The following is a 24,047-nucleotide window of genomic DNA, read 5'->3' as shown; positions in this document are numbered from 1 at the left end:
TTTCCCCTATGCATTTCTTAAGTCTCCAGTGTGCATAAATGGCTGACAATCTGTCTCCTAGCAACAAATGGCCAGGGCCCTTCCCCCCTTGCAAGGGGATAGCTAAAGGTGAACAAAGATCAGGTGACCTCCTGGCCCAGGAAAGAGACAAAGGCCAGAAAGGAGGGGCTGGAGGGGGGTTTCAGTTGGGAGCTGGCTGGGGACGGGAAGTGAGTGCAGACGGAGTTGTCTGCCTCGCTGGGCCCCACAATGGATCCGGCTGAGGGGTCCCGTTTGCTGTACCTACAAGCTCTGTTTTAGACTGTGTTTCTGTCATCAAATAAACCTCTGTTTTACTGGCTGGCTAAGAGTCACGTCTGACTGCGAAGTGGGGGTGCGTGCAGGATCCTCTGGCTTCCTCAGGACCCCACCTGGGGGGACTCGCTGTGGGAAGCGCACGGAGGGGCATATGCTGAATGCTCCAAGGAGAGACCCAGGAAGGTGAAGCCGTGTGAGCTTCTTGCCCTGAAGACAGTCTGCTCCGAGGGAGAGGAGGCTCCCCAAAGTCCTGACTGGCTTTGTGGGGAGCAGTTCCAGAGCATTGCCCGGGGACTCCGTGATAGGCTGCAAGAGAACTGCAGACAAAGAAGGGCGTCGGTGGGCTCGGTGGCCTTTCTCATGTGCCCAGATATTGGGTGATGAGAGACAGAAGGTGGGTTAGGGAATATCTTAGATTGGTCTAAGACAAGTGTTAGAGCTTTCTGTGTTAGCTTCTCTCTCTCACACACAGATGCTGGGCCAGCCAAAGACATTCCCTCCCCCACCTTGTCTCTCTCATGTGCTGGGCCTGACAGGGCTACACCAACGCTGCAGACAGACATGATGGAGGCTGTCTTTGCCCAGCCACGCCTGCCAGAGCTACGCAGGAAGTGGTTTACGCCAGGCAGCGCAGGGTGGAGAAGTAGCCGACTGACCCCTCGGCCAACGGCACAGAGACTGTGGCCTCTTTCACGCAGGCGATTGGGAGCCGCGTCTCACCCAGCGGGGAAGGCGATGTGGCCGTGTCCTGGGCCCAGGGAGGGGAGATGCTGCTGCGGTCAGTTCTGGGCAGCAGCCCCAGGGACAAGACACTCACCGGGCAAGCAGCAAGACGCCTTTGTGGTGCATGTCGGCGTTCATGAGCATGCCCCAGCCACCCTGCTTGTGGATGAACGTGGTCTGGTCCCTGTAGCCAGCACATTGGAGCAAGGCTTGCATGGCATTCACCGCACATCTGCATGCAGAGCGAGCCTCTTGTTACTGAGCGAGCCCAGGCCAGGCTCTGCCGCGTGCCTGCGGGCGACAGTTCATAGGGTTACCATATTTCAACAAGCAAAAAAGAGGACGGGAGGAGCCCCGCCCTAGCCCCGCCCCTGCCCCTCCCACTTCCCGCCCCCCCAGATCCCCCAACCCTCCCCCCGTTCCTTGTCCCCTGACTGCCCCCTCCTGGGACCCCTGCCCCTAACTGCCCCCTGGGACTCCACTCCCTATCTAAGCCTCCTTACCTCTTGTCCCCTGACTGCCCCAACCCTTATCCACACCCCCACCCCCAGACAGACCCCTGGGACTCCCACGCCCCATCCAACCACTCCCCACCCCCTGACAGCCCCCCCCAGAACTCCCAACCCATCTAAACCCCTCTGCTCCCTGTCCCCTGACTGCTCCGATCCCTCTCCACACTCCTGCCCCCTGACAGCCCCCCCAGAACTCCCAACCCATCTAAACCCCTCTGCTCCCTGTCCCCTGACTGCTCCGATCCCTCTCCCCACTCCTGCCCCCTGACAGCTCCCCCCCAGAACTCCCAGCCCCCTACCCCCCGCTCCTTGTCCCCTGACTGCCCCCTCCTGGGACCCCTGCTCCTAACTGCCCTCCAGAACCCCACCCCCTACCTAAGACTCCCTGTTCCTTGTCCCCTAACTGCCCCCTCCTAAGACCCCCCCCCCAACTGCCCCCCAGGACCCTACCCCCTACCTGTACCCTGACTGCCCAAAACTTTCTCCACTCCCCTCCAAAAGCCCCCCCCCCGTTTCTTGACTGCCCCCTCCAGAACCTCCCTGTCCCTTCTCCTGCCCCCCCTTACCCTGCTGCTCAGAACAGGGTGTTGGGCTCTGTGCCAGCCGGACACATGGCTGAGCTCCCCTGCACAACACAAAACCCGGTCCCTGGCCCTGCACAGGGCTGCCGGAGCGGGCTGCAGGAGGAGGAGCTGCCGGCCGGCTCAGAATGCAGGGAGGGGGGTGGGGGGTGGGAGGAGGAAGCTGCTCCGGAGTCCAGCCCGGGACTTTCCTGCAGCCCTCCCAGCCGCTCGCTCTGCCGGGGGAGGGGGAAATCCCGGACATTGTGAGTGCTTTACAAATTCCCCCCGGACGCTATTTTTAGCACACAAAAGGAGGACATGTCCGGGTAAATCCGGACGAATGGTAACCCTAACAGTTCAGAACTGAGGCGGGGTGTCGGGCTGGTGGTACCTGACAGGGCTGAGGGGTGCGGGCGTGTCCTCCTGGTTATGCATGGACGGCTCCACTGTGTATGTGATCTGGAATAGCAGGGCTATGGAGAGCTGAGGGAAGAGCTCCTTCACCTGCTGCCTGCAGTTCTGCTCCTTGAAGATCTTGTACAGGGCTCTGGTGGCCTGCAGCCAAGAACAGGAGACAGATGTCACTGCAGGGCTTTCCTCCTTCCCACACTCCCCCAAGGCACCTAGAGAGGAGGGGTGGGCTGGGGGCTAAGGCCTGGGATGCTGGGTTCAATTCCTAGCCTGTGTGACCTTGGCTAGAACCACAGAAGGGACTTCGGCTCAGCGTTGCCATACCTAGCTTCATGTGCCCTGCTGCCCAGTGGACTCACAGCCCTGAGTTAAGTGCCCAGGCTCCATATACGCTCCAGAGGGAGAGTCAGTTGGGCCAATTGTTAAAGAGGGTAAACGGGATGGCCTGGGTAATTTCAGGCCTATCAGCCTGACATCGATCCCAGGCAAGATAATGGAGCGGCTGGTACAAGATTAAATTAATAAAGAATTAAGGAAGATAATTTAATTAATGCAAATCAACATGGGTGCATGGAAAATATTTCCCGCCAAGATAATTGCGATCTGTTTTTCGATGAGATTAGAAGTTTGGTAGAGAAAGGAAATAGCATTGGCATAATGTATGTAGACTTCTGTAAGGCGCTTGAGTTGGCGCCACACTCCAGTTTGATCGGAATCCTAGAAGGATACAAAAGTAATATTCATGTGGCACACATGAATTGGTTATAAACTGGCTGACAGGTCTCAAAATGTAATTGTAAACTGGGAATCAGCATTGCATCCCAGCGTGGTCCCCGCAGGGATCGGGTCTTGGCCCTACGCGATTTAACATTTTTATCAATGACCTGGAAGAAAACATAAAATCATCACTGATAAAATTTGCAGATGACACAAGAATTGGGTGAGTGGTAAATAATGAAGAGGACAAGTCACTGATACAGAGCGATCTGAATCGCTTGGTAAACTGGGGGGCAATCAAACAGTATGTGTTTTACTATGGCTCATTGTAAATGAATACATCTAGGAACAGGATGGGGGATTCTCTCCTGGGAAGCAGAGACTCTGAAAAGGACCTGGGAGTCCTGGTGGATAATCAGCTGAACAGGAGCTCCCAGTGTGGCGCTGTGGCCAAAAGAGCTAATGTGATCCTGGGATAAATAAACAGAAGAATGTCGAGTGGGAGTATTTGGCACTGGTGTGACCCACTGCTGGGATCCTGGGTCCTGTTCCAGTGCCCACAATGCAAGAAGAATGTTGATAAATTGCAGAGGGTTCAGAGAAGAGTCGTGAGAATGATTAAAGGATTAGAAACCATGTCTTATAGGGTGACCAGACAGCAAGTGTGAAAAATTAGGAAGGGGGTTGGGGGGTAATAGGAGCCTATATAAGAAAAAGACCCTAAAATCAGGACTGTCCCTATAAAATCTGGTCACCCTACACAGTGAGAGACTCAAGAAGCTCGATCTATTCAGCTTAACAAAGAGAAGGTTGAGGGATGACTTGATTACTGTCTATAGGTATTTCCCTGGGGAACAAATATTTAGTAATTGGCTTTTCAGTCTAGCAGAGAAAGGTCTAACATGATCCAGTGGCTGGAAGTTGAAGGTAGACATTCAGATTGGAAATAAGGCATACACGTCACAGTGAAAGTAATTAATCATTGGAACAATTTACCCAGGGTGGTGATAGATTCTCCATCACTGACCATTTTTGAATCACGATGGGATGTTTTTTTTCAAAGACCTGCTCTAGGAATGATCTGGGGGCAGTTCTCTGGCCTGTGTCATGCAGGGGATCTGACTAGATGATCACAGAGGTCCCTTCTGGCCTTGAAATCTATGAAACTAAGAGTGGGGAGCTGCCTAAACCAGCCAATAGGAAATGCTGAGGAGAGGGGTGTGGCCTAAGCCCCACCCCCAAAGGGAATTCGGTATCTATCTCTACTTGGGAACACTTAAATAGTCATTGGAGCAGAGTTTGGACCCCGGGTCTCCCAGTTGGGTGCCCTAACCACTCGGCTAGAGACAGTGGTGTAGTCCAAAATCTGAAGGTACTGGAATGCCACTAAAATATTGATTTTCATAAACATGAATTATACAAATTCACATTTTATTTGTTTACTGAATTTCTGGTACAGTAATACTTGGCTAAACCACGCATGGCTGGAGACAGGCTGGCTGTCCAAAATAACAAGGTATTGGATTTTCTTTTTTTTAATTGTATACACCAGGGGTCGGCAACGTTTGGTACGCGGCTCGCCAGGGTAAGCACCCTGGCAGGCCAGGCAAGTTTATTTACCTGCTGACGCGGCAGGTTCGGCCGATCGCGGCCCCCACTCGCCGCGGTTCGCCGTCCTTCGCCTGTGCCGCTTCTCGCCGCCCCTATTGGCCCGGGACGGCAAACTGCGGCCAGTGGGGGCCGCGATCGGCCGAACCTGCCGCGTCAGCAGGTAAATAAACTGGCCCGGCCCGCCAGGGTGCTTACCCTGGCGAGCCGCGTGCCAAACGTTGCCGACCCCTGGTATACACGCGCACACACACACACACACACACCTATGGTAGCTATTCAATTCATTTTAACTGTTGAAATCATTGTGCTGAAATGCCATTAATGTGTACACAGCACACTATGTAAAAGATATAAATCTAGACAGTACAGTGATAAAAACCCAATGAATGCGTAGCACGTTTTCTTTTTACTTTAGCCTATAGGCTAATGAAAATACAAAATAAATCATGCTGCTGCACTATAGACATTACTCTATCAGGCAGAAATAATAAACGTTTATTTTAAATTGAAACTAGCTAGTAGGTTACACAAGTAACACAAAATACATCAAGGCATAACAGGGGCTGTAGTAGCAAAGGCCTGCTGTAATGCATTTATCTAATTTCTACAAGTATTTCCACAAAGTGTCTTTCTCCATCTTGTAATTTATGTGTCTGTGAATCAGAGGGAGAACAAGGATGTCTGAGCCAAGTTCTGGCACAGCTGAGAGGATGCCACATGGAAAATGAAGGGCCACGTAGCTTGCTAAACATGAGCAATGACATATGCGGAATAAGCCGCTTGCTACATTTGCCATTCACAATCATAGTCATGTGGCTAAATCCACGCTCACACTCAGCCTTGCTGCATGAAATCACACGCGTGGAGCTGAACAGAGGTTTCAGCTGAGCTGGCACTTCTGACCAGTATAGTCAAGAAAGTCACGCTAGGCATTGACTATTCCTGTCACTGGTAGACCAAATCGGTTGCATAGCTGCCCTACCTCCTTTTCACTTTATTTAAGAATAATGGGTCACTACAAAAAGTAATTTTCCCTCTGCTGATACTCACACCTTCTTCTTGTTCTTTCTTGGTTTCAGGTGACCGGCAGTAAAGCGTATACAGTTTGTCAAAGAATTCCAAGTGATTTACAGCTCTTACTTCACTTAACGTTTCAGCAGCTGCCAAATCCAACCTGTGATTCACACACTACCTCGCTAGAACATTTGGGTACTTCTTCACAATACAACTCGCTACGCCAGAGTTCTTCCGAAGCATAACACTAGCACCATCACTCGCAAATACTACAAGAGTAATTGTAATCAGAATTCAATTTATTGAGGCATTTCAGCTCACAATCTACAGTGCCTGAAGCCGTCTGATGTGGAAGTGCAATCAGATCAAGAAACATGAAGTGAGGATAATCATCCTTCAAAGTGTCACATTTTAAATAGATTCTAACTGTTGATTCATTGCTCAGAGTAGTTGATTCATCAACAGACATGGCTATCTTTCCGTCACTCTCCGGCATCTGAGCGCACATTCGTCATTTGCAAGGCTTTCGGTGCATTGCAGATGAGATAGGGTCTAGCATGTCTGTAGCACTGAATTGTGAACACAGACCGATACCAATATCTACACCATGCAGTATATGGAATTCAGTTAAATCGGGACGATCCGAGTAGGGTCTGCCATGTTTAGTAATGTAATATGCCATTCGCTTTACCTGCACAGTTGTGTCAAGTTCTGATTTTGTCATGTTAACCACTTCATCTTCAAAAGTTGAGGTTTCTGCTTCTGTTGAAAGCTGTAAAGCTACCTGCAGTTGAATCTTTGTGTTCCTTTATCTTCATTGGCAGAGATGTTAATCTGGACTCTCAGCTAGGTCCATAAGGAGAAACAGAAAACTACCACCACCCTACTGCTATGGAGAGACCCTGATGAAACTTTGCTACCGTTAAGGCATCCAAGCTTACCATCATGGCAGGACAACCAAGGATAATCCCTCTTCTTCAGCATCCACTAACCAGAATTCATGCCAGCTGGTCTTTGGCTGTTGAAGGGTAATCTTCACAGTTCGTTCTCACTGCAATAGCCACCTCAGTGAACTCCATTACAGGAAGAGCTCTGTTTTTGTGTTTGTGTCTGCAGTCGATGCACGGCTGCTGCTGTCTTCGTCAGCACCTTTAGCCTTCTCAAAGAAGTAGTTAGGAAGAGAAGAATTTCCTAATGCTCTTTTCACTGCATCAGAGGACTGCTGGCTGTAACAGACAGTTGTGCCGGAGATGTGAATCATGTCATTTAGCTTGCCTACTATGTGCGTTCTGGCTCGATTACAATATTGTTGTCTGGTGTTGTTTCACATCTTTATTAATGACCTGGATGTAGATAGAGAGAGCAAACTGGTCAAGTTTGCAGATGACACAAAGCTAGGAGGAGTCACCAATACTTTAGAGGAAAGAGCTAAAATTACGAGGGATCATGGTAAATTGGAGGACCGGGCTATAGACAACAAAATGAAATTCACCAAAGACAAATGTGAGGTGCTACATTTAGAGAAGAAAAATCAAATGCACAGATACAGAATGGGGGATAACCAGCTTGGCCGTGGCACTTCTGAGAAGGATCTGGGAGCTGTGGTGGATCACAACCTCAGCATGAGTCAACAATGCGATGCTGTTGCAAAAAAAGCAAATGCAATTTTAGGTTGCATTAACAGAGATATAGCATGCAAGTTATGAGAGGCGATAGTACCGCTCTACTCAGCACTGGTTAGGCCTCAGCTGGAGGACAGTGTCCAGTTTTGGTCACCAATGTCTAGAAAGGATGTGGAGAAACTGTAATGGATCCAGAGGTGAGTAACAAAGATGATCAGAGGGACGGAACACAAGCCATACGAGCAAAGGCTGAAGGAACTGGCTATGTTTAGTTTGGAAAAGAGGAGATTAAGGGGGGACTTGATAACGGTCTTCAGATACTTGGAAGGCTGCCATAAAAAAAAGATGGAGAAAAGTTGTTCTCTCTTTCCACAGAGGGCAGGACAAGAGGCGATGGGGTCAAACTACAGCACAGCAGATGTAGATTAAACCTCAGGAAAAGCTTCCTAACGGTAAGAAGAGTAGGACGATGGGACAGACGCCTAGGGAGCTTGTGGAAACTCCTTTGCTGGAGGTTTTCAGAAGGAGGCTGGAGCCATCTGTCTGGGGTGGGTTAGACACAACAAGTCCTGCCTCGTGGCAGGGGGCTGGACGAACTGACCCTGCGATCCCTTCTCACGCTGTGGTTCTAGGAGTGCTGCTGAATAGCACCAGGAGAGCGTTTCGGCGTGTTCCGGCTCGACTATAGCACTGGCTAGAGTCACGCTCTCTCTCTTCGGCCCAATGACTACACCCAGTGGGAGACTGAGAGACACCCTCAGGCAGTGATGGGGACACACGGCGCTCCTTCCCTTGCTGCAGGGGCTGATACTTACAGCCAAGGGGGCCTCTCTCTGAGAGACATGATGGTGGTGCAGCGGCTGCTCCCGCAGCGTGTTGAGCAGCTCCTTTAGGACCTTTCCTATGGTCTGGCAGTGGGATGCCAGCATCCACCACATCTCCGCAGCAACGCTGCAAAGGGAGAGAGCCAAAGGCACTTGGTCAGAGCCCTGCCAGCCTCCTGCACCACGCCCCCCCCCCCCCCCCGGCACCGGCACCCTGCTGGGACTCCTTGCACCAGCCAGCTCTTTGTTGCCCTCCCGCTGCTGCTGGTGCAGGCTGCCTGGGGACCGGGTCTGAGTGTCAGCCCCAGGGGAGGCTGAGGGATGCCATACAGGGTTTTGCAGGCTGGCCTGTCTCCAGGGAAAGCCAGCCTGCAAAACCCTCCAGGAGAAGCAGCAGCTCTGCAGGGAGAAGGAGATCTCTGGAAGGTTCTGCACTCCCCTGTCCCTGGCAGCGGGACCAGTCCGGGGGACCCGGAGCGCAAGCGACGGCAGCCCCAGCCCCGTACCTGTCACATGACAGCGAGCAGCCCAGCAGGGTTCTGACCACCTCCTCGCTGTACTGGTTGCCCAGCACGAAAAGGGTCCTGAACACCTCCTTCCAGGACAGCGTCTCGCTGATGGAGTCCAGGTTCTTGTAAATACTCATCACAGCTTCCGACACCTGGAAGGGAAATGAGGAGATGGGGGCCTCGGCTTCCTCGCACTGCTATTGATCTCGGGTGCCAGGGCCCTGCTGCACCTGAAAGCCATCTGCCCTCCCAGATCCTCTTCGCCAGCCCCAGACCTAGAGCACAGGACCAGTTCCCGGCCTATCGATTCATAGACTGCAAGGCCACAAGCGGCCATGGTGATCACCTAGACCAGGGGTCTCAAACTCAAATGACCACAAGGGCCACATGAGGACTAGTACATTGGCCCGAGGGCCGCATTACTGACACCTCCCCCCCGCCGCCCTCGGCCCCACCCCCACTCCACCCCTTCCATGAGGCCCCACCCCTGCCCCGCCTCTTCCCACCCCTGCCCTGCCCCCATTCCAACCCCTTCCCTGAAATCCCCACCCCAACTCCGCCCCCTCCCTGCCCCCAGGGGGTGCAGGAGGGGTGTGGGGTGTGGCAGGGGCTCAGGGCAGGGAGTTGGGGTGTGGGATGCAGGAGGGCTGAGGGGTGCTGCAGGGGGTCAGGGCAGGGGATTGGGGTGCAAGAGGGGTGCAGCAGGGGGCTCAGGGCAGTGGATTGGGGTGCAGGAGGGGTGCAAGGTGCGTCAGGCGGCTCAGGGAAGGAGGGTTGGGGTGCAGGAGGGGTGTGGGGTGCGACAGGGGCTCAGGGCAGTGGGTTGGGGTGCAGGAGGGCTGTGGCAGGGGGTCAGGGTGCAGGATGCGGCAAGGGGCTCAGGGCAGGGCGTTCGGCTGCAGGAGGAGTTCGGGGGGCGGGCTCTGGCCTGCCCTGCCCCGCCCCCGCGCTGCTCCGGGATGTATGTATTGCTGTTGCTTCAGGCACCGCCCCCAGCATCTCCCATTGGCCGGGAATGGGGAAACGCGGGCAATGGGAGCTGCTGGGGGCAGTGCCTGAAGCAACATCAACACACACAGCAATGTGCCCCCTCTTCCCCATGTTCCGGCCGCTTCCTGGCACGGCGCGGGGGCAGGGCAGGCAGGCAGGGAGTCTGCCTTGCCCCGGTGCGCGTCGGGCCGGAGCCGCTCTAGGTAAACACTGGGGGAGGGCAGGAGCGGGGGCTGCGAGGGGCTCGCGGGCTGCAGAAAATTACCTCGCAGGCCGCATGTGGCCCATGCGCCGCGTGTTTGAGATCCCTGACCTAGACTGACCCCCCTCCCTCCCACATTGCACAAGCCAGAGACCTGCCCCCCAATAACACCTAGAGTCTCCCACGGATGGGCTCCCCCAGCAGGGTGTTCTCACTGCAGCTCTTACCCTCTCCAGCCTTGGGCCGGGGACCATCAGGATCTCATGCAGCATGTGCCTGGCCACCACCGAGTCATGGATGCTGGTGTCTCTCATGCTATCAATAGCAGTGCAGAGGAAATCCATGCGCTCAGATCCGTTGAGGTACTTCCCAAACATCTGAAACAAACCCGCCAGTGAAACCACTTTTGCTGCCCAGCGCGGTTCCAGTCAGTGGCCGAGCAGCCAGGACTGGCCCAGCCAGGAGTGCAGGCAAACCCCGCTCTGCCGGGACAGGGCTGGGTTACTGCACCTGGGCAGCACAGTATTCAGTCAGCAATCAGGAACTGCCGTGCATGGCAGAGGCCAGCCGGGCAGTCCACGGGGGCACAATACTGCACAGCATGGATACACTCTCTAGTTCTCAGCAGGGGCTGGCACTGGTGCACAGATGTAATGATGCCTTTTGTTGCATTAATCTCTGGGGAAGCTCCCACCACGCCTGACAAGGAGCTGGGATCAGGTTTGGATGAGCCCCAGTGCATCTTGGGATGTGGCATGTAGGGAGGCATATTGGGCTGCATTAGTAGAAGCATTGCCAGCAGATTGAGGGAAGTGATTATTCCCCTCTATTCGGCACTGGTGAGTTCACAACCGGAGTATTGCATCCAGTTTTGGGCCCCCCACAAGAGAAAGGATGTGGACAAATCGGAGAGAGTCCAGCAGAGGGCAACGAAAATGATTAGGGGCCTGGGGCACATGACTTATGAGGAGAGACTGAGGGAACTGGGCTTATTTAGTCTGCAGAAGAGAAGAGTAAGGGGGGATTTGACAGCAGCCTTCAACTACCTGCAGAGGGTGGGGGGTTCCAAAGAGGATGGAGCTAGGCTGTTCTCAGTGGTGGCAGATGAGAGAACAAGGAGTAATGGTCTCAAGTTGCAGTGGGGAAGGTCTAGGTTGGATATTAGGAAAAATGATTTCACTAGGAGGGTGGTGAAGCACTGGAATGGGTTATCTGGGGAGGTGGTGGAATCTCCATCCTTAGAGGTTTTTAAGGCCTGGCTTGACAAAGACCTGGCTGTGATGATTTAGTTGGGGTTGGTCCTGCTTTGAGCAGGGCGTTGGATTAGATGATCTCCTGAGGTCTATGATTCTATGAGGTGGAGTGGGCCATAGGCAGGGCTCTGGCCCAGATGAATGGGCTCAGTCACACGCCTGGGTCTGTCCCTTCCCCCGACTCCTAGGGTGTTAATTTCTGACTCCTGATAACTCTGCGCACAACAATCCCGTGAAGCACTGACTGTACTTACCCATGTGATATCGCTGGTGTCGGTGAACAAGATGTCCCAGGAGCCGTACGGGATTTGCCTGTCCTCGAGGAGCTGCCAATACTCTTCACTGTTCGCCAGTGTCATAGCTATAAAGGGAAGGGTGTAACAGCTGTCCTGTGTACAATACTATAAAATCCCTCCTGGCCAGAGACTTCAAAATCCTTTTCCCTGTAAAGGGTTAAGAAGCTCAGGTAACCTGGCTGGCATCTGACCCAAAGGACCAATAAGGGGACAAGATACTTTCAAATCTTGGAGGGGGGGAGGCTTTTGTTTGTGCTCTTTGTTTGGGAGTTCGTTCGCTCTTGGGACTGAGAGGGACCAGACATCAATCCAGGTTCTCCCCATCTTTCTAAACAAGTCTCTCATATTTCAAACTTGTAAGTAAAAAGCCAGGCAAGGCGTCTTAGTTTTACTTTGTTTTCTCAACTTGTAAATGTACCTTTTACTAGAGTGTTTATCTTTGTTGCTATGCTTTGAACCTGAGGCTAGAGGGAGGTCCTCTGAGCTCTTTAAGTTTGATTACCCTGTAAAGTTATTTTCCATACTGATTTTACGGAGATGATTTTTACCTTTTTTCTTTAATTAAAAGCCTTCTTTTTAAGAACCTGATTGATTTTTCCTTGTTTTAAGATCCAAGGGGTTTGGATCTGTATTCACCAGGGAATTGGTGAAGGTCTCTCAAGGCTATCCAGGGAAGGGAATTAGCTTTGAGATGGTGGCAGCGGACCAGACCTAAGCTGGTAGTTAAGCTTAGAAGTTTTCATGCAGGCCCCCACATTTGTACCCTAAAGTTCAGAGTGGGGAAGCAGCCTTGACAGCCACCATCATTGAGGCTGAACCAGGGAGGGGAAACAGACAGCAGGCAATATAAATCAGATGTTCGGTTAGCAAACGGGAGTTTTGCAAGAAAGTTTAGAGAGGGTGTGTGAGAGACAAGTACATCTAACAACCATACTGTAAACTCAGGCCAATAACCCCCTCCCCAAAAACAAAACTAAACAAACTAACCCCCCTGGAAGAGTAAAAATAAACCAGGCAGAAGGGCAGCAGCAGCATGGGGCTCGCCAGTTGATTGCACTGAATGCAGCATGTATGATTACCAGCCCTATGGGCAGGTAGCATATGTGGGCATTTGGCCCAAGGAGCTACTGGCCCTCGGAGACCAGGAGGCCAGAGGGGCTGAACTGGTGGAGCCAAGGGAGACAGCGAGGTACATAGAGGAGACAGAGTAGAGTGGTCCTACCCCCAGTCTGACAGCCTCTGTGCTGCTGAGGAGGGTGAAAGTTTCGGGGAAGGAGAACATCGAGCTAGAGCAGAGGGAGACGATCCCATAGTTGGGACCCACCTTCCAGATGAAGTCATGATATCCTCTCAAATTGAGGTAGGAACCCCAGTTACAAAGAAAAGCCTGGTAATAATAATGGGGGATTCAATCAATAGACATATAAGCAGTTTGGTTTGTGATGGCTGGGAGAACCACATGGTAAATTGTCTTCCTGGTGCAAAGGTTGCAGCTCTCACGAGACATCCAGACAGACTTATGTGCCCTGTGGTATGTAACCTAGCGTTTAAATCGGCCTCTGTATGAGATAGCTAATGTGACAGTGAATTTTAAAAAAGTCTCCAGATGTGATCCCTGGTAAGCCTGACTTCAGTACCAGGCAAATTGTTGAAACTATAGGAAAGAACAGAATTATCAGACACGTCGGTGAACACAATTTGTTGGGGCAGAGTCAACATGGCTTTTGTAAAAGGAAATCATGCTTCACCAATCTACTAGAATTCTTTGAAGGGGTCAACAAGAATGTGGAGAAGGGTGATCCAGTGGATATAGTGTCCTTGGACTCCTTTGACAGGGTCCCTCACCAAAGGCTCTTAACCAAAGGAAGCTGTCATGGGATAAGAGGGAAGGTTCTCTCACGGGTCAGTGGTTAAAAGATAGGAAGCAAAGGACAGGAATAAATGGTCAGTTTTCGCAGTGGAGAGAGGTAAATAGCAGGGTCCCCCCCAAGGATCTGTGTTGAGACCAGTGTAGTTCAACATAGTCATAAATGATCCAGAAAAAGGGGTAACCAGTGAGGTGGCAAAATTTGCAGATGATACAAAATGACTCAAAATAGTTAAATCCAAAGCAGACTGCGAAGAGCTACAAAGGGATTTCACAAAACTGGGGGACTGGGCAAGAAAATGGCAGATGAAATTCAATGTTGATAAATGCAAAGTAATGCACATTGGAAATCATAATCCCAACTATATATACAAAATTATGGGGTTTAAATTACCACTCAAGAAAGAGATTTTGGAGTCATCGTAAATAGTTCTCTGAAAACATCCACTCAACGTGCAGTGGAAGTTAAAAAAGCAAACAGAATGTTGGGAACCATTAGGAAAGGGATAGATAATAAAACAGAAAAATATCATAATGTCTCTATATAAATCCATGGTGCGCCCACACCTTGAATACTGCGTGCAGTTCTGGTCGCCCCATCTCAAAACAGATATACCAGAACTGTAAAAGGTGCAGAGAAGGGCGACAAAAATGATTAGGGGGATGGAACAGCTTCCATATCAGGAAGGATGAAAAAGACTGGGGGCAAGTCTACACTTCAAACACTGTATCACCTGTCGGAGAATAACAGAGTTCTCACTCTTTTGGTTGGGTACAGCACATGCCGTAGCTGCACCAGCGCTGTAGCATTTAAGTGAAGATGCTCCTATGCCAACAAGCTCTTAATCTACCTCCCGGAGAGACGCTAGCTAGGTCAGTGGGAGAGGTGCTCCTGCCGACAGGGGTGTGGATTTTTCATACCCCTGAGCAATGTCGTTATAACAATATAGGTCTGTAGTATAGACCTGGGACCATTTAGTTTAGATAAGAGATGACTAACGGGGGATATGATAGAGGTCTATAAAATCATGACTGGTGTGAAGAAAGTGAATAGGAAAGTGTTATTTACCCCTGCACATAACACGAGAACTACGGGTCACTTTATGAAATGAATAGGCAGCAAGTTAAAAACAAACAAAAGAAGGTATCTCTGCACACAATGCACAGGCAACCTGTGGAAATTGTTGCCGTGGGATGTTGTGAAGGCTAAAAGTATAATTGGGTTCAAGATAATCAGGGCATGCAAACCCATACTCTGCATGTCCCTAAACCTCTGACTACCAGAAGCTGGGACTAGATTTCAGGGGATGGATCACTCAAAATTTCCCTGTTCAGTTCATTCCCTCTGAAGCATGAGGCACTGGCCACTATCAGAAGACACAATACTGGGCTAGATGAAACATTGGTCTGAGTCAGTATGTCCATTCTTATGTGAGTTATGAAGAGTAGAATATAGATAGGGGAAGCTAAAGATATCAGGGGAAACTCCATGGCTTGCAGGACTAAGGATAATAAGGAGGTTTTTTAAAAAAAAGTGTATTAGGAACAAAAGAAATCTTAGCAGTGGTGTAGGCTCATTACTAGATGGAGACTGTTTAAAAGGTTGCAGAAAAGGCAGAAGTGTTCAAGAAATACGTTTTCTGTGTTTGGAAACCCCATGTCAGTGTATTTAGGAAGGACAAGGGTCTCCAGGGCTCTTACATTTTAGCTGCAGCATGAAGGAGTAGAGGTGGTAAAATGCTTCCATAGACGATTGGCAGATCTCCTGCTCCGGATGGCACAGAATGACACACGCCACCAGCTGGCCCAGGACTCTGAACTCCTCCGCTCCCTGATGGAGAGAGGGCGCAAAGGGAGTCACTCGCCCCTGCAGACCTAGCGCAGCGTGTCCCCCTGGCATTGCCCTAGCAATGGGTTAGAACTGGGGGAGGCAGAGCCCAGTGCAGAGAGACTGGGGACAAGGAGAGCAGGAGGAGCCGTGGGTCCCATCACCAGGGGCTGAGGAAAGCTCAGCAGGGACGGGGAAATCTGGTCAGCAAAGTCAGCAAACCTTGCTCCCGAGTGGGGACCCGGGTAACGAATGAACTAACGTCCAGTCTCCATCTCAAGGGCAAGCGCCTAATCCCAGCCCCTTCTCCCATCCCCCGCCCTCCATTGACCTCAGGCCCAGGGGCTTGGGGTCACCTTGGACTCCTCTGCTCTGCATCCCGCCTCTCTCACTCCATCCTGGAGTTCCCCAGAGCCCTCCCTTCCTGCGCCATCCCCAGCCTGCCGGCTCTCTCCCGCCGGCTCTCTCCTGCAGCCTTGTCCTCTCATCTCCCCCTCCTGCCAGACCTTCCCTTGCCCCTCCTGCAGCACCTGCGCTGGCTCCCTGCTCTTCCCCACCTCGCCCTCCTCTCCAGGGGTCTGCACAGCCTCCCCACACCAACTCCCAAGTGCTCTGGCTCCTTTGGCCCCTCCCATCCCTTTCAGTGTGTCCCCTCCCACCTCCCTCCTTCTGTTCTGCTGCCCCAGCCTCTGGGGGCACATCATCCAAACGCCCCCTCCAGCTGCCGCAGGGGAGGCCCTGACACAGGGGGGATGGAGCAGCTGGAGCAGCTAAATGGCCCTGAGCACCTAGAGCAGGGGGCGTTCATCTGGCAGCCTGGCAGGAGCTGATGCCAAAGCATCCCACGGGCGACTGACAAAGGGGGTGAACAGACACTTGGGTTCAGAGGCTGCTCTCAGGGCCATCCTGTGTAAATGCACTGACCCTGCGGAGCAGACTTTGGTGCTAGGGGAACAGCGGGGAGAGTCCTTGGAGACAGAATTATGGGGCTCGACCCAAAGCCCACTGGAGTCAGAGGACAGACCCATCGACATCAGTGCTCGGTAGATTGGACTCCTACCGAGGATCTTGCTGAGTCACTATTCTAGGCCCGGGTTTTCCCTGCCAGGGAGCGCTGCACCGCAAGGCTGCTCAGTGCAGTTAGGAGGCGGCCAGGGTCACAGGCTGCTCACCTTGCATTTAGGTTGACAAGCCATGAATTTCATCAGGAAGGTGATCCTTTCCACTGCCCTCAGCTGCCCATGCACCTCCTTGGATGCGGTCCAGGGGAGCAGGACCTGAGAGAAACAAATTGGGACAAATTGCTGAGGAGAAGTACCAAAAAATAGCACAAGCACATAGGGAGAAAATCAGAAAGCTTAAGGCAAAAATGAGTTCTAACTGGCAAGGGACATAAAAGACAATCAGAAGCAGCTCTATAAATGCATTCGGAGCAAGAGAAAGACAAAGGAAAGTGAGGGGCCACTACTCAGCAGGGAAGGAGAGCAAATAATGGATGACACAGACAAAGCCAAGGTGTTTAATGTCTTTTTTCCTTCAGTTTTCACTAAAAAGGTTAATGGCAACTAGATGCTTGACACAATATTAACAACAAGGGGGAAGGAAAACAGGCCAGACTCGGGAGAGAACAGGTAAAAGACAATTTAGGTCAGTTAGATGAATTCAAGCTGGCAGAGCCACATGATATTCACCCTAGATGGAGCGAGGCAAAGCAATCTCTGAACCGTTAGGAGGGCTGAGGTCCCAGAGGACTGGAGAAGGGCAGACACAGAACCTATCTTCAGAAAGGGGAACGAGGAGGCCCCAAGGAATTATAGACCTGTCAGCCTAACTTTAGTACCCAGAAAGATACTGAACAACTTATTAAACAGTTTGTAAGAACCTAGAGGAGATAATAGGGTGATAAGGAAGAGCACCATGGATTTGTCCAGAACAAACCATGCCAAACAAATCTAATTTCCTTCTTTGACAGGGTTACTTGCCTAGTGGATGGAAGGAGACAGTATATGATGATGTATATGAAGTTTAGTAAGGCTTTTGACACAGTTCCACAAGACATTCTCAGAAGCCAACTAAGTCAGTATGATCCAGATGAGATACTATAAAGTGGGCGCACAACTGATGGAAAGACCATACTCAAAGAGGAGTTATCACTGACTCGCTGGCAAAGTGGGAGGGTGTCTCAAGTGGGGTCCCCCAGGGGTGTGCCTGGGTCCAGTACTAGTCAATATTTTCATTAAGAACTTGGTTAACGGAGAGGAGAGTATGCTTGTAAAGTTTGCGGATGACACCAAACTGGGAAGGGTTGCAAGCACTTTGGAAGACAGATTAGAATTCAAAATGAGCTTGCTAAATTGGAGAGTTGATCTCAAGTCAACAAGATGAAATTCAGTCAAAACAAATGTGACGTAACGCACTTAGGAAGGAAAAATCAAATGCATAAAAACAAAGTGAGGGATAACCGGCTAGGTGGCAGTACTGCAGAAAAGGATCTGGGGGTTATCATGGGTCTCACACTGAATAGGAATCAACAGTGTGATGCTGTTATGAAAAAGGGAAATGTCATTCTGTATTAGCTTGTAGCACTGTGTCCAGTTCTGGGCACCACGCTTTAAGAAAGATGTGAACAAACTGGGGCCAGTCCAGAGGACAGCGACAAAAGTGATCAGCGGTTTAGAAAACTTGACCTGTGAAGAAAGGTTGAACAAACTGGGCATTTTCATCTTGAGAAGACGGAGGGGGCACCTGGTAACAGTCTTCAAATAGGTTAAGGGCTGTTATACAGAGGATGGTGACGAATTGTTCTCCATGTCCCCTGAAGGTAGGACAAGAAGTAATGGGCTTAATCTGCAGCAAGGGAGATTTAGGTTAAGTATTAGGAAAAAGTCTAAGGGTGGCTAAGCACTGGAACAGGTGACCTAAGGAAGTGGTGGACTCCCCATCACAGAGGTTTTAAAAAACAGGCTGGACAAACACTCATCAGGGACAGTCTAGGAATGCTTGGCCCTGCCTCAGTGCAGGGGGTGGAGTAGATGACCTCTTGAGATCCCTTCCAGCCCTGCACTTCTGTGTTCCCTCTTCCCAGGCTCTGGAATCGAGGAGACCGAATCTCTGTCAAGGACATTTCCCTCTTTTTGGAGCACAAACCACCCACAGAATCTACTTCCTGTGGCCCCAGAACTAGAACGTTGGGGGAATCTCGCTCTGGGCTCTGGCCAGGTTGGTGGGGCCCATGGTGAACACAAATGAATGCCAGGGTCAGATGGGGGCTCAGTGGAGAACACGACAGATCCTGCACTCCTCCACCCGCACCCCGTGCAGATGTTTTTCAGATATAGTGGGGGCACTTGGCCCTCCAGCCCAAGAACCTTAGTATAGAACGTACTTTGAGGAGCCAAAGGCACCGGGGGGGGGAGGAGAGGGGGGAGGGGAGGGGGGAGTGTCCCATGCTTGGGATTAAATGGAGTCTTGGTCCCTGAGCCCCACCCCAGCTACAGGACTAGTCCCCTTCCTGCCCCCACGCCTCCAGACCTCCAAGATGTTCTCCACCACCAGAAGGTTGGGCTCCTGATCCTCACACACCAAGGCCTTCAGCATCTCATCCATGGCTCTCAGAGTCTGTGTGCAGAGCAGAGGAGACACCAGCGCAAGTGGCGTTACCCAGCCAGGAGATGAACCAATCCCCTGGCATGTGACACCCCCCAGGCCACGGCAGCCCCTGATATTCCAGCTCACCCACTCACTTGTACCCACAGGGGACCTACTGCAAACTCCTCCTGGCAACAGGACACCACCTGCCTTTGCTGTCCCCAGAAAGGCCACTGTATGCAGTCTAACCCACTGGAAGAGTCAGAAAGGACTGCACATTTGGTGGGGAGATTTCCAGCCAAGCTTTGGTTCCCCTGGCCTGTGTGCGTCTGAAGCAGCCGATGGCAGGCCTATGCCCCCAGCCACGCACTGGGGATGAATGTGCTTGTGAAGGGAGTGTCTGTTCCCCACTAATTGTCGGTGCATGTGAAGGAGAAATGCCTACTACTGCTAACCTATGAGAGAGTTACTCCTTTATCTGCAGCGGTGGGGCCTGTGCTTTGGTGCTGCAGGTCCTGAGCTGAAGTCCTGCCGAGGAGCTGTGATTATTACACTCATGTGCTAGTGCCAGGTTTCCCAGGGGACAGGTACACGAGAGACCGGCAGGATTCCCACTCAGTTTGGGGTGGCTCTGCGTGGCCGGTTTGGGGCTTACCTTGGTGTAGAGAGCAGCCTCCACGCCCTGCATGGTCTCTGCTGGAGGCAGGGAGAAGACGCTGGAGAAGCAGGTGGCGAGCAGGCTGGATTGTTCCAGGCCCTGCAGCGGTGGCTTCACTGTGCTAAGAGAAGAGACACGTGCGGATTGGAGGGCTGAGGCGGGACTGACACGCTAATGTTGGCGTCAGGCTCCCAGGACATGGAAACACTTTAGGGGGCTCCAACTGGGGGGTGGCAGATGAGAACAGGTCAGGGGGCGGTGGAGGTAGCTGGTGCTGCCTTCTCTCAAGTCTCAACAGGCAGGGACTTAGTATAGTCTGCAGCTGTCTGCTGTGACCCCACCAGGACTCACCAGCTGGGGCAGAGAGCGCTGCGCTTCGCCAAGAAACAACATCCCGCAAACGGCATGGACGGGAGACTAGAGCCTGCTGGCACCAAAGTGCCTCTGAACCAAGTGGCCACAGTGCAAAGGAGCCTGCCAGTCCTGTCCTGCTGGGGGCAAAGAGACCCTCCCACCAGAGCCGTCTGCACTGCGGCTGCACAGTCCGGGCCAGCAGAGAGATGCTGCATCAGCCCACAGCAGGGCAGAATCCAGGCAGGGATCCAAGCCCTGCCCCTTGCCCAGAGCTCTCAGCCTGCTGGACAGGGCACCCAGCTGTGTGCAGCGGGGCAGGAAGATGGGGACAGCCCAGACAGCATTAACCCCTTCACCCCCACTGCCAGAGCATGGCCCCAGCACATGCAATGAGGTGCCAGGTGACTACTTGCCCCCTGCAGGACAGAGCCACGCCCCTCGTGGCAGGCGGCAGCCAGTGAGGAACAGCTACGCCCACTGCTGACACAAATCACCCCCCTCCGCCCCAGCAGAGATGGGATCGTGGCCAATGCCGTCGCCTGCCCCGCTGTCAGGAACCCAGTGCCCAGTGGGGAGAGCCGCTCCAGCGCCTGCCCTGCCTCCCCCTCCCATTCCTGGGGAACCTATTGAGCCAACAGCGAGAGCCCAGCTCCAGCCCGCAGCATCTGCCACCTCCGGACGCCTGATGGGCAGGCTTCTGGGAAGCTCAGAGCAGGGCACCAGCGGCGCTGAGAGAGAGCCCCCCATGGCACAGGCAGTGCCACAGGCCAGGGCTCAGCCTGCCCAACTTCTCAGCCACAGGGGGTCGCTGAGCTGCCGGTGTGACGCAGCTGGCACAGCTGGCAGTGACTTCGGTTGCTCCGCTCCAGCAGCACCCAACTGCCCCTCCCCCCCCAGAGCCATCTCCTGCGGGGTCCCAGAGGGGACCAGTCCTAACCCCCTCACTCCCTCCCCCACATCTTCATAAGGCCACGTGGAGAGGTCGCCAGGCACCGAAGAATCCTCCACCATCTACCCACTGGTGCCAGCCCACATGCACCAGCACCATCACCTGCTGCCACGTGCCCGGCGGAATCAGAAGATGGGGGAGGAGCAGAGGGGGGAATGCCCTGGAGAACTGGCCATGCCAAGAGGCTGGCGTGTCTGGCTGCACACAGCACTGGCTGGGGCTGGGCCGGGCAGGCTGGGTACCTCAGCTCCATGATGGTGAGCATCGCTTGCTGACACACCATGTCGGTCAGGGAGTCGATGGACTCGTGATGAATCAGCTCCTGGGGAGACAATGTGGGGAAATGCCAGCCGGGCTCCAAGCTCCTGCAAGGCTCCGACTGGGGAGCAAAGCGCAGGGCCTGCAACATGTGGGCTCGGCAGCCAGGTCGTCCTACTGAGGACTTGATGGTGTGCAGGGCTCCAGCCGGGGAGCGCAGTGCAGGGCCTGTGGTCAGTGCCCCAGTGTCACGCACCAGTGCACTGAAAGGCTCCATCAGCATTAGCACCCAGGGACACCACCTGAGATCAGACCCCCTTGTGCCCGGTGCTGCACACACACAGTGAGAGCCAGTCCCTGCCCCAGAGAACTCACGAGCTAACTAGAAGAGACAAGGCATGGAAGGGAAACTGAGGCACAGAGGGGGACGTGACTTGCCCAAAGTCTTACTGCAGAACTGGGAGTAGAACCCAGGTGTGCTGAGCCCCAGCCCACTGGACCACCCACCAGCCCACGCTGTCCCATGTTCAGGGAAGGGAGGTGAGCTCTGGAAAGCTTTCTGCAGTGCTGGAGAGCAAAGACTTGCCAAATCTACGGAGCAGATTTGTTGCTAGTTCCCTAGTGGGCACTGACTGCAGAGTGTTGGGGCTCTGGGCAGGGAGACTGGCATATACTGAGCGACCCGGTGACTTGGGAAGCTGGGTGCAAGGGAACAATCTACATTTCCATACAGTTCTATGTTTAGGAACAAAGAATGCAGGCCACACTCACAGCATGGGGGGCTCTAACCTGGGAAGCGGTGACTCTGGAAAAGACTTGGCAGTCAGGGTAATCAGCTGCCCATGAGCGCCCAGTGCGACGCTGGGGCCAAAAGGGCTAATGCCATCCTGGGATGTAGAAACAGGGCAAACTCCAGTTGTTCGAGAGGTTATTTTCCCTCTGTATTTGGCACTGGTGCGACCGCTGCTGGGATCCTGTGTCCAGGTCCGGTGCCCACAATTCAAGGAGAATGTTGATAAATTGGAGAGGGGTCAGAGAAGAGCCACAAGAGTGATTGGAGGATTGGGAAACATGCCTGACAGTGAGAGACTCAAGGAGCTCAATTAGTTCAGCTGAACGAAGGGAAGGTTACAGGGTGACTTGATGACAGTCTGTAAGTACCTACACAGGGAGCAAATATTTGATAATGGGCTCTTCAGTCTAACAGACAAACGTCTAACACGATCCAATGATTGGCAGCTCGAGTTAGACAAATCTGCAGAGATCTCCAGGCCAATCACTAAACCCGCCAGGTAACACAGCCCTAGTGTGTGTTTTACTCACCTTTATCTTCTTGTAGTGAGCCGGTGTGGCACCCCTCCGTCTCTGATAGGGCCAAGTTTCCTCCAACCCCAGTGTGGGCGGAGCCACCGGGTCCGGGGCCCGCCCCTCCGAGGTCACGGCCCCGACCCGGAAGTATAAAAGCCCGCCAGCAGAGCTCAGCGAGGCCCAGACCACCAGAGAGAGCAGACGTCCCGGGCCGAGCTCCTGCTTGGGAGACAGCCACAGGCTGCGAGCCTCCTGCTACCCCCCCACGCCGGTCGAGCCTACCTCTCGCCAGGTACCCCAAGGAGGACTGGCCCAGCCTGCCTTGGACCCGCTACCCCGAGGAGGACTGGCCCAGCCTGCCCTGGACCCACTACCCCGAGGAGGAGCCAAGCCTGCCCCGTGCCAGCTACCCTGGGGGAGAGCTGCCGGACCGGCCCCCAAACCCCGCACCCGAGGAACCGATGCTGCTGGACTGGCCCGAACCTGGCATCGCCAACGAGGTAGGCCCCGAGGGGGAGCACGGAAGTAGCCCGGGGGTAGCCGACACCGGTCAGGCTGCAGAGGCCTGAGAGCCGATGTCAGTGTGTTTCGGTCAGGATACCCCACTGACCAGCAGCGACAGTAACGGCTGCTAGGGCCCCGGGCTGGAACGCAGTGGAGTGGGTGGGCCTGCGTTCCCCCCCTGCCACCCCGCTCACGGGTGGCAGGCTTCCCCCTCACCCAACGCTCAGGTGTAGGACCCTGGGCTTACCTCAACTGGTTGTCTGCTCAGCCCCTGCACCAGAGGGCCTGAGCTCCTTAACTGCTTGTCTGCTCAGCCCCTGCATCGGAGGGCCTGAGCTGTGACTGTTTGTGCCCCGCCCTGACCCAGGGCCTGGGCTTGCTTAAACTGCTGATTAGCGCTCAGCCCCTGCCTAAGGGCCTGAACTGCATGCCGCTCAGCCCCCGCGTAAAGGGACCTGAGCTTTGACTGTCTGCGCTATAGTGAGCCGGTGTGGCACCCCTCCGTCTCGGAGGGTAGAGCCCCGGCACGACCCTACTACACTTCTCCAGTAGCAGGGCTTTGCTGATCATATTTATTTCTGGGCTCGTGGCCCCGATGGCTCTGCTGAGGCTGATGATTGAATTCAAAAATTTCATTTTCTAGGCCTCGTCCTATGCCCCGCAGAGATACGACACAAACAGGAAGGTTAGCGTGGAAAGGCGCTGCCAGTGGGAGAGATGTTAGAAAGCTTCCCCCCAGTGCTGCTCAGGCTTTGATATGCCGAATGGCAGAAGGCCATTCATCTGGCAACAGGAGTGACTATCTGGGGAGGGCAGGGCAGCTCTGTGTGAAACCGGACTAGACAGGGAGCAGATCTCACGGGGTAGGTGTCCAAAGAGGAACTGCAACATGAGGGCTAGGCAGCCAGACAGTGTTACTGGTGGCTTGACAGAGTGGGAGGAACAGCTGGGTGGGAAACCCTGACACCCCAATATTCGCCACTGTCATGTCATTAGGATATGTTTTGTACAAAGTACGTCTTGTAAGGTATCATTCTAAAAGTCTTTATCTGCTAGACATTAATGTCTCATTGGATTGTATATGCTATCGTTGTATGTGAAGTTATGAAGTTCAGCTACGTCTGTGTTCCTGAAACACGTTGTGAGGTTCAAAACAGCCTTTCAGGTACAATAGTAAAAATGCCAAACA

General features: G+C 53.1%; 1 protein-coding gene across 1 annotated transcript in view; it reads right to left on the bottom strand.

Moving 5' to 3' along the window:
- LOC135983259 (maestro heat-like repeat-containing protein family member 7) overlaps nt 1–24,047 on the bottom strand; it is a 40,172-nt gene that overhangs the window by 14,248 nt on the left and 1,877 nt on the right. Inside the window, exons 3-13 of the mRNA XM_065594069.1 lie at nt 21,031–21,110; nt 19,483–19,606; nt 18,771–18,857; nt 16,412–16,516; nt 15,113–15,242; nt 11,503–11,609; nt 10,223–10,372; nt 8,801–8,955; nt 8,286–8,421; nt 2,487–2,650; nt 1,115–1,252 (exon numbers count right to left, since the gene is read on the bottom strand). Of these exons, the coding sequence (XP_065450141.1) occupies nt 1,115–1,252; nt 2,487–2,650; nt 8,286–8,421; nt 8,801–8,955; nt 10,223–10,372; nt 11,503–11,609; nt 15,113–15,242; nt 16,412–16,516; nt 18,771–18,857; nt 19,483–19,606; nt 21,031–21,110 (1,376 nt within the window). The remainder of the gene's footprint in view (nt 1–1,114; nt 1,253–2,486; nt 2,651–8,285; nt 8,422–8,800; nt 8,956–10,222; nt 10,373–11,502; nt 11,610–15,112; nt 15,243–16,411; nt 16,517–18,770; nt 18,858–19,482; nt 19,607–21,030; nt 21,111–24,047) is intronic.

The sequence above is a fragment of the Chrysemys picta genome, chromosome 4, assembly GCF_011386835.1.
Source record: "Chrysemys picta bellii isolate R12L10 chromosome 4, ASM1138683v2, whole genome shotgun sequence".
Classification (NCBI taxonomy): Eukaryota; Metazoa; Chordata; order Testudines; family Emydidae; genus Chrysemys; species Chrysemys picta.
This window is presented reverse-complemented; position numbering and strand designations above follow the sequence as displayed.